This window comes from Nuphar pumila, chromosome 2, assembly GCF_984573655.1.
Source record: "Nuphar pumila chromosome 2, dmNupPumi1.hap1.1, whole genome shotgun sequence".
Classification (NCBI taxonomy): Eukaryota; Viridiplantae; Streptophyta; class Magnoliopsida; order Nymphaeales; family Nymphaeaceae; genus Nuphar; species Nuphar pumila.
The window spans coordinates 127,112,846-127,123,281 of NC_143250.1; the positions used below are offsets into that span (position 1 = coordinate 127,112,846).

Below are 10,436 nucleotides of genomic sequence, written 5' to 3' on the forward strand. Positions count from 1 at the left end.
ACGTCCGTCGATGTTTTCCAGAGAAATGGCCCCACTTTCCGTGCCATGCAAGCGCCCCCTTTAATGTGGAATGTGTTTTTAGTGAAAACATTTCCTTTTGGGAAAATACCGAGGCGTCATTCCCAAGGAATAAACCTTTAGCGTTCCGTTCACACGTGTGGCAAAAACTCTCACCCACCACCACTCTCCCGAAACTCATAAGGAGCCTCTCATCTTCGCCCTTTCGTCCTTTTCTCACCATTTTCTCGGGGAGCTCCAATCTTGAAATCCTCAATCTTGGAAAAGCGACAAGGACAAGGCGACTCCTGATGCTTGGAATCCTCTGCTCCCGCACGAAGCCTCTCCTCCTCCAGACCCTCGTTGCCTCCCTCCATCGCTCCGCCCACAGGCTCGCCGGAAAACCCTCCTTCGCCGGATTCCCCAGCACCGATGGTGACCGCCGGCGGCGCCACCATTCGAGCTCCTGCCTGCTCGGCGCCGATGGCGGCGGCGCTGCCTCGATCTGGCACGGCATCTTGCCGTCATCTTGGGGGATGTCCGGTCGGAGCCGGCGGGCGATCGTCGGGCGAGGCGTGAGGGAGGAGGGCTCGTGGAATGTGGCGTGGGATGGACGGCCGGCGAGGTGGCTGCACGGCTCCGACTCGGCGTGGCTGCTCTTCGGGGTCTGCTCGTGCTTCCACCCGTCTGATCCCGCGATCGACGGACGCAACGATGCTGTACCGCCCGAGAAGGAGGGCGGTGGAGAGGGCGAGAGGGAGAGGGAGAGCGAGGCGATGCTCGTCCCTCATGCAGCCGCAGAGCACGCCGATACGGCGGGCTACAGGGTTACCGGTAAGCAAAGCGGAAGCAGAGGGCTCCCGCACGTGCCTTGCTCCCGGCGCGCGTGTCCTCTCTCTCTTTCTCTCTCTTCTTTTGCTTGTTGAACATTGCAAACGTTGCTCCAGAAAAGTCTTACCTGAGAGTGTTAGTCAAGGACGCAAAAGGCCCTAAATTTGTAGAAGATGACCATATTGACCTTATGGCTCCTTTAAATGGGCAACATTACCCTTGTTGTTATTTCAACTTTTTTGGGCGCCTGCTTTAACGAGTCGGTTTGGCTGATCCGATACGATTCCTATCTGGTTCTCCACGTCTTTTGATGGGGTACTCTCGACTTTCTTTGCCTTCTTATTCCGTAGGACGGGCCTAGTATGAGTCGTACCGGAGCCGACTCTTTACTATTTGGTCTAACTGGGAATGTCCTGGGACTCGGCTAGTCATCCATCCGATTCATTTGATCTCTTCCCGAGCCTTTCTCCGCTTGGTCCATGTGAATAACAACTTCGTAGCAGCCGAGCCACTCTGTTCTTTCAAAAAGATTCCTCGCATATGCTTGCTTCTTCTGTGGCTGTGGTTGCTACCTGTTTGTCCTTTTCCTGTTATTGAAGAAAATGGGAAACATTTAGCTTGGTTGTTGATGCTTGACAATTGTTGTTTGTTGGCGCTTCATTTGTTGGGAGAATCGTTCCACTTTAGTTCATTTCATTTGTTAAAAAAACTGTGGGCATCATTTTATTAGGAAGAAGATGATATTGCAGTTATATGTTGTATAACTTGGGTCCCTCGGGCTCCACTTTGGGTCAGTTATTGGCAGTTCTGTAACTTCTGTTCCTATCTCTGTTGGTATCCATCAAGTTGTGCAAATTTGCTACAAAAACGTTGAGCCTATTGTGTTTTTTTTTTTCAATCGGAATGAGGCGAATCTGTCGTCTCCTCTGCATTTGGTGATCCTGTCCAGTCTGTCTAAAACTCCTATGTTGGTTCGTGGTCGAAGCACGCTTGCATTGTGCACACTATGATGCGCTTCTTTATTCTGGAATATGGTGCACATATTTTTTGCCTTGCATGTTGGGCATTGATTGATGGGCGTCTCGTATCGTAGCCACTAAAATTAGAGTCACTTAGTGATGATGGTAGCGATCGGTAGGAGTTTGCCTGATGTAAATCTGCAGCAATGGCTGGTCTTCAAACCAACATCATTGTCTAATTTTGGTGGATTTTTGCAAAATATTCTTCAACATGGATATCGGTGAGAAAAATATGGTAGCTGGATTAATAACGTCTACACTCTAGAGTTAACCTGAGGCTGTGATTTTATAGGATTGTCGCTATCGACTGAGGTGGTTATATATCACCCTTTCGTTGCTTTGAAACTAATATATACATTTGTGCCACTTTGAAGATTAAGCATAACCATCTCTACTGTAGTGATGTTTGGGCTGCAATTTGAGGCCCGGAAGATTTGATTCATGGAAATCTAGTATTTGCAAACGGCCGGCATATACCAAACATATCTTCAAAGCCATATATCACTCTAAATTAGTTACCTAAGCAAAAATGTGCCCCTTTGAAGGAAGCTGCGATCATGTACGGTGCAGTTAATCCAGTTTTGATGCATGTCCCTGCATCGACAACAAGGTCTGTTTGCGTTGTCCTTGTAGATGGAATTCTATTTTAAGCTTTCTATGTATTCTTTCCCAAAGGGAATTAAAGGTGTATTTCTATTGCAAAATCTTCTTGCTGAATTCATCTTGCACTCACTATTAGTTTTACTGATGGTTTTACTGCCTCCATCGTGTTATGCATCCTTAATTCAAGAGTTTTGCCTAGATCAAGTGCCATAACAGAATTAACGCTGAAATTATTTTCATTCATCTGACTAATTCGGTTTAGCCTATCTATTATATATATATATCCACACATACATTCGACTTGGCTGCCTTTGGTCCTGCAAATATTCACTCATATTCTAAATTTTTACAGTTTTTTGGTATAAATTGTGGATATCTGGATTACTTACAGGATTCTACTGATTGTTTTGAAATGTCTTACTATGTAGATTGCCTCATAGTTGGCAAACCCGGCGGGTCAACTTGGGAATCGCCCTAGTTGACCCGGATCAGACCCCAACTGGGTCACCGATTCAGAACTGCCGATCCACATGCCTCTTATGTGTTTTTTTTTTCATGCATTTTGTGATTTTAATGCATAATCCCCGTAAAAGAATACTTGTTATAAAGAATTATATGTTTTTAAATCATAAATATTAACAATTATGTACAGTTGAATACTTATAACTTAGTCATTGGTGTCATGTGCTAAATTTAGTGATTATACAATATGAATTTTGATTTTTTCCATATCTTAACACTAGAAAATGCATAGTCCTAACTCGTCCAAGTTACCGAGTTGACCCGCTGACTCGCAAGTCAAGGGTTGGGCGATCCGACTCCAAGTCACTAGTTTGCCAACTATATGGTTTTGCCTTTTGTCTCCACAATGTAGTTTTTGAAGAAAAAACTTTTGAGACTCCACATTTAAGGCCATAACTCTCTCTCTCTCTCTCTCTCATATATATATATATATATATATATATATATGTATATATATATATATATATATATATATATATCCCTTTCTGCTTTTGTCTAATGTCTCTTTCTAGTGGTTTTACAGAAAGACAAACACTGACATAACTGACTCCATAAACCATTGTGGTTATGCTATTATGATTTTGTGTCTTTTGTGATTTTTCTTTTCATCGCAGTCTGCAGTTATTTTTTTATTGACTTGCCAATCAAAAAGAGAAGTTTAAAGGTGAGGGATGAAATTAAAACAATTTCTTTTTATAGGTGTGTCTGGAGATGGTAGGTGTCTGTTCAGAGCTGTGGCATATGGAGATTGCTTAATAAATGGAAAATCAGCTCCTGATGAGGCCCTCCAGAGAGAACTTGCTGATGACTTAAGGGCTCGAGTAAGTATTTCCTACTTCTCTTTGGCTTAGCCATCATTTACAAACGGTTGGATGTTCACATATTTCTGCAAAGAGAAAGTCATGATTTGAGCTTTCATGTTCTTTTATAGGTAGCAAAGGAGTTCTTAAAGAGGCGTGAAGAAACTGAATGGTGAACTTCAGGGCCCAAATTTTATGTACAGTTATTATGATGATCTACTTTTCACACGGTGAGAAAAAACACTTATGCCATTCATCTTAAATTCTATTCCTTACTCTGTGCAGGTTCGTTGAGGGTGATTTTGAGTCTTATGTCAAGAATATTCAGCAGCCTCATGCCTGGGGCGGAGAGCCTGAACTTTTGATGTCTTCTCATGTTCTAGAGTGAGTTTAATTTCGAATCTTCTAATTACTATGTACATTATCCTTGTAAAGGTTCAGGATTACCATGTTCGTGATTGTAAATTTGTAGGTTATGATTGGATTTTACAAAGAAAAAAGAGCAGACTTTTTCTGGCTTCTGCTGAAGTTGATTATGAAACCTGTTTATGTGAGACGCAGGAAGCCAATATCGGTGTTCATGATGGATGGGAGCTCGGGCGACTTGGTAAGCATCGCAAGCTATGGACAGGAATATCATAAAGGAAACAACCCCATTACAGTATTGTTTCATGGATATGGACATTATGATGCTTTGGAAGTCTTCTAGTAAATGGAGCTGCAGCATGCGTGATGCATGGAATGATTGCAAAATTTCATTCATGATTGAGTATAGGAAATTTTGTTAGCTGATGCCACCTTCTCATTCAAAGGCAGGTGATTAGAGTGGTTGTTAACCTAAAAAATTAAGTTTCACAGTTCCAACAGGCTTTGGTTTATCAGGGAAACGTTTCCTTTGTTCTGTAGATGCACTTTTCTTGGATTGGGACTTCATTAAATAAATCAAATATCAAATATTCCTTTCTCTGATTATTTGGTTAAATAGAGTTTTTTTTACGTTTTCTCAGTCATCATTTCCTGATCATTTGGCCACTGCTTTAATTTCATATTTCTCAAGTCATGAATGACATCATGGGTAAGTGCTTTCTTTCTCTGCTGTGTGTGTTTGCTTTGCTTTTTTCGAGTATTACAATGTCTTTTAGACATGGGCAATGTTATATATATATATAATCATACCCGATAAAGGGGTATCTTTGTAATTCTGCCCAATAGGGCATTTTAGTCCTTTTATTTTATTTTCTTCCTTTTCTTTTTTTATTGTATATGCATTAAATGCATAATGCATTGGGGGTCCCAACTAAGAGTCGTTGGACCCCCAACGGTCACAAATGTGACCATTACGGGTCCAACGACTCCTTGTTGGGCCTCCCAATGCCCACTCTCTCTTCTCACTCCCTCTCTTACTCTCTTGCTTATAAATAGAGGGTAAACCCCTTTGTAATTTCAAGCTCATTTCTTGTTTTATAAGATATTTTCTTTTAGCAAGCCATTCTAGGCCTTGTGTTTGTCCATTGTGGAGTTGTTCTTTGCATATTGCTTGTGAATGTTCATTCTAGGACATTGTGTTCATTTTCGCTTATTTCATTAGATGGTATCAGAGAAAGGTTGTGCTCTTGTTGTCAAATCTCTTTTCACTTGTGTGTTCTTGTAAGCTAGCATATTTTTTCTTGCTTCTCCTATTGCTTTTTCACCATGGAAGATGAACATAAGATTGACCTCACCTTTTAAGTTAAATGGTACCAACTACTTGGTATGGGCATTCGCTATGGAGAACAACCTCAATGGTAAGAAGCTTTGGGGTTATGTGATGGGTATCGTTCCAGAACCTCAACTTCAACTCACCAAAATGAAAGGAGGACAAGAAAAAACTTTAGAAAGAGGAGCACGAATTAAAGCCATTGAAGAACACCAATCGTCGACTAAAGATTAAGAAAGTAAGCATGCAAAAATACTTTCATGGTTTATGAATAACGTGGAGCTAAAAATTTGTGCAAACATTGTCAAATTTTGCAAAGCTAATGAGACATGGTTCTTCATGAAAGGTATGTACACTCAAAAAGATCTTGCTAGGCAATTTTTTCTCTAAGAAAAGATTTGCACTATTAAATAAGGGGACATGAGTGTCCGTAATTACTTTAACTCTCTTAGTCTCTTATGAAATGAGCTATCCCTCTTAGAACCCAAATGGGTAGATAGTGAGAATATAAAACTTAGAAGGCAACAAATTGAAAAATAATATTTTTTAAAATTTTTGCATGGGCTTAGACTGGAGTATGAGCAAGTGAGATCTTCTCTCCTCCATAGATCTAAGTCTTTTCCTCTTGAAGATATCATTGCCGAAATATGCCAAGAAGAAATCTGTTTTGGCATGGTAAAAGGGAGAGATGAAGTTTTGGCTGTTTTCAAACCCAAAAATCATGTTAAGACATATAAGCCTTCTCATTTTGGAAGACAAAATAACTATAATGACAATTATAAGAAAGTCATATGTCACCATTGTCAAGAACGGGGACACATAAGGCCAAATTGTCCAAAGATAAATGAAGCTACAAAGCCAAGGGTTGCTTCTGTTGAAGAAAGCACACCAAGAAAAAAAGATTCTACAAAAGGAAGGGATTCTTTTTCTCTTGCTCAACTATTCGAGGCACTCCAATTGCTACTTAAATCGTCATATACATCGGGTGCCGCCATTGCCTCTTTTTCTCCTCGAGGTATGTACTCTTGGATCCTTGACTCCCGAGCATCCTTTCATATAACACCTCATGAGAATGGTTTATCTGACTTATGTCCAAATTCAAAAACCTCTTATATTTCAACTGTCGATGGCACGCCTTTACAAATCAAAAGTTTTGAAACTTTAAGTTTTTCAAAAAAAAAAGTGCCAAATGTGAGGGTGGTACCTCAACTCAATTTAAACTTTCTTTTCGTTTCTTAAATATGTGATCATGGATGTGAAATCTCCTTCTCAACTAAGGGTTGCTCTATACAGGATCTTTGCTCCGGAATGCAGATTGAGCAAGGCCATAGGAGGGGAGATCTCTATTACATGAGCCACTTGAAACTTTCTACCAATTCTTTTTGTAACTATGTACAAGATAAAAATATTAAAACTTGGCATCAAAGACTTGGGCATCAAAAACTTGGACATCCAAGCTTCTAAAAATTGTATTCTTTTCCTTTTGAAAAAAAAATTTGTAATGAGAAATATTTTGTACGCAAGAATTGTATTTTTGAAAAGATGAAATCTATTCCTTTTTTAAATAAAACATTTTTTACTAAACGACCATTTGAGTTAGTTCATTCGGATGTTTAGGGCTCTTCTCCGGTCATATCTAAAGGTAGATACTCCTATTATGTTATCTTCATTGATGACTTTGCTAGATGTGTATGGATTTATTTGCTTAACTTAAAATCTGATGTCTTCGCCTTTTTAAAAAAATTCATATGATGGTCAAAAATCAATTTTTAAGTAATATTTTTATTCTTAGATCAGACTCGGGTGGAGAGTACCTATCAAATAAATTTTAAAGTTATTTAGAAACAAATGAAATTTGTCATCAAAAGTCTCATCTTAGAACTCCTCAACAAAATGGTTTAACCGAAAGAAAATATAGACACATTGTGGAAACCACTAGGACATTTCTTATTTCTAAAGAAATTTCAAAAAGCTATTGGGTTGAAGTCGCGTTAACATCAACCTACTTGATAAATAGAATGATATCTTCATCCTTAGAAAATGCATCTCCATATAAAAAATTATTTGAAAGAATTCTCGACTTTAATAGATTGAGAATTTTTTGGTGTACATGTTTTGTTCTTTTACATAAAAGAGATAAATTATCTTCAAAAGTTATTGAATGTGTTTTTTTAGGATATGGAGAAAATAAAAAAGGATTTAGATGCTTCGACCCCAAAAGCAATAAATTGTATGTTTCTAAAAATGTAACATTTTTAGAAAATGAAAATGAGTTTGAGAAAACTAAAGAGATTGAGGAAAGCGAATATGCTTTCTTCTTTGATCTTCTTCCTCAAGAAGTAACTCTTCAAGAAGAAGTAACTCTTCAAGAAGAAGTGATTTTCAGTGATAATTTGTTGAATGAACAAGAGGACATTCCTCTCAGCAATGTTGAAAACGAGAACGAAAATGATGTCATTGATAGTAGACCAATTTAAACCTACGTTCGACGTGGTCAACAAGTTCCCATAAATGCTTTAGAAAAATACTCCCAAGGGTCCAACATAGAAGAAACTTCTTTGAGAAGATCCAGTCGAGTCTCCAATCCTCTTAATAGGTTTGTCTCATGTGAATCTCTAACACCAAAATATAAGTCATTCCTAATTGTGTTACACTCATTCCATGAACCATCTCATTATAATGAAGCCAAAAATGTTCCACAGTGGGTCGAAACCATGAACTTGGAACTTAGTGCTCTTGAAAAGACAAAAACTTGAGAAATAACCTCATTGTCCATTGAAAAGAAATCGTTTGGATGTAGATGGGTCTATAAAGTCAAAACTAAGAGCGATGGGTCATTAGAACGCTGCACAACTCGATTAGTAGCAAAAGGATATGCTCAAGAATACAGTATTAATTATGAAAAAAAAATTGCTCTTGTAGCTAGGATGACTAGTGTTAAGACTCTTGTTGTTGTTGCTTCTATTAAAAAATGACCTATCTATCAATTAGATGTAAAAAATGCATTCTTAAATGGAGAACTAAATGAAGAGGTTTACATGGACCGAGCCAGGAGTGTGTATTGGTAATGATAAAATTCTTAAACTTAACAAAGCCTTATATGGATTAAAACAAGCTCCAAATGCTTGGCACGATAAATTTAGTAATGTAATGGTAAGTTTGAATTTTTGCTCTTGCTATACTGACATTGCTTTATTTGTGAAAAGTGCAGGGTCTTCAGTTGTTATTCTCTTGCTTTATGTTGATGATATGATCATCACTGGAAGTGATAAGCAAGGAATTAAAGATATGAAGAAAGTTTTGAAAGAAATTTGTAACATGTCTGATCTTGGTTTTTTAAGATATTTTTTAGGTATTGAAGTAGCGTACTCCCCACAGGGGTATATTCTCTCTCAGATGAAACTTGCAGCTGACATTTGTTTAAAGTATGGCATCACAAATGACAAGAAGACGAAAACCCCTGAAGTTATCAATGCAAAGTTGAGGTTGGAAGATGAAACTCTTATTGAAGATCACACTTCCTACCGCCAATTAATTGGGTCTCTAACATACTTATCCATCACTCGGCCATACATAGCTCATGTAGTTCACTCTGTTAGTAGTTTCAATATGCACCTACAACCGTGCATATGAGTGTAGTCTTAAGAATCATCAGATACATTAAAAATACTATAATTAAGGGAGTTTTTCTTTCCTCTTCTTCATCACTTGACTTAATTGCTTATTCTGATGTTGATTGGGGAGGAAATCTCAATGATAGAGCCTCAACTATTGATTTTTTGTGTATTCTTAGGTGACTATGATTTTCTAAAGATACAAGAAGCAACACAAAGTTTCATTGTCCTCAACGAAAGCTGAATATCATGCAATGACCACTATAACCATGGAGCTTGTGTGGCTTAGAAGTCTCCTCAATGATATGGGCATAATCATTTCTACACCTTCGAAGATATGTTGTGACAATAAAAGCGCAATTTATATTACAAACAATCACACTTTTCATGAGCGTACTAAGCACATTGAGATGGACTGCCATTATATTCATGATGAATATCTAAGAGGGACCATAGCATTGTCGTACGTTACATCCAAGTATCAGTTGGTGGATTTCTTCACCAAAGCTCTTGCTGCTCCTCGCTTTATATTCTTTCTCAACAAGCCCAGTCATGTCCCCATAAAGCTTGAGGGAGGGCGTATATATATATATATATATATATATATATATATATATATATCACATCATACCCGATAAAGGGTATCTTTGTAATTCTACTGAATATGGGCATTTTAGTTCTTTTATTTTATTTTATTTTATTTTTTCTTATTTTTTCTTTTTCTTTTTTTATTATATATGCATTAAATGCACAATGCATTGGGGGTTCCAACTAGGAGTCGTTGGGCCCCCAACGGTCTCTTCTCTTTTCTCACTCCCTCTCTCTCACTCTCTTTTATACATAGAGGGGGTAAACCCCTTTGTAATGTGTGGCTTTTTCAAGCCCATTTCTTGCTTTATAAGATGTTTTTTTTAGCAAGCCATTCTAGGCCTTGTGTTTGTCCATTGTGGACTTGTTCTTTGCATCTTGCTTGTGAATGTTCATTCTAGGACATTGTGTTCATTTCCGCTTATTTCATTACAAGCAAATCATTGGGTGAATTAGAATGTCAGTAGCAAGTTTGTCAATGTAGACGCCTGGATATCTTCTTATGAAGAACAGTCTTGAGCAAATTCAGCTAATAGAAATTTGGCAGTATTCTTTGGTGCTTTATAAATTTAAGATGGTTATATACCAATATTCGGGTACAGATCAATGCAGTAAGATGACAAAAGTTTGTTGAGAGAAGTGTATGAATTTTCTGTGGTCGTGTTTAGACGTGAGGAAAAAACTCATAAAAAATAACAATCTACGTGCAAGCAGTTTTCATATTAAAAAAAATATATATTTTTTTGGTCTACTTGAGAAAACGGAC

The 10,436-nt window shown here is 38.1% G+C and overlaps 1 protein-coding gene across 1 annotated transcript; it reads left to right on the top strand.

The window, feature by feature from the left end:
• Window positions 1-231: 231 nt before the first annotated feature.
• Window positions 232-4,732, top strand: LOC149847049 (uncharacterized). Its single transcript, XM_089998273.1, has 5 exons — window positions 232-831; window positions 3,672-3,793; window positions 3,904-3,944; window positions 4,058-4,156; window positions 4,334-4,732. The coding sequence occupies exons 1-5, from the start codon at window positions 309-311 to the stop codon at window positions 4,479-4,481; spliced, it is 933 nt and encodes a 310-aa protein (XP_089854399.1). The 5' UTR covers window positions 232-308; the 3' UTR covers window positions 4,482-4,732.
• The last annotated feature ends 5,704 nt before the right edge of the window (window positions 4,733-10,436 follow it).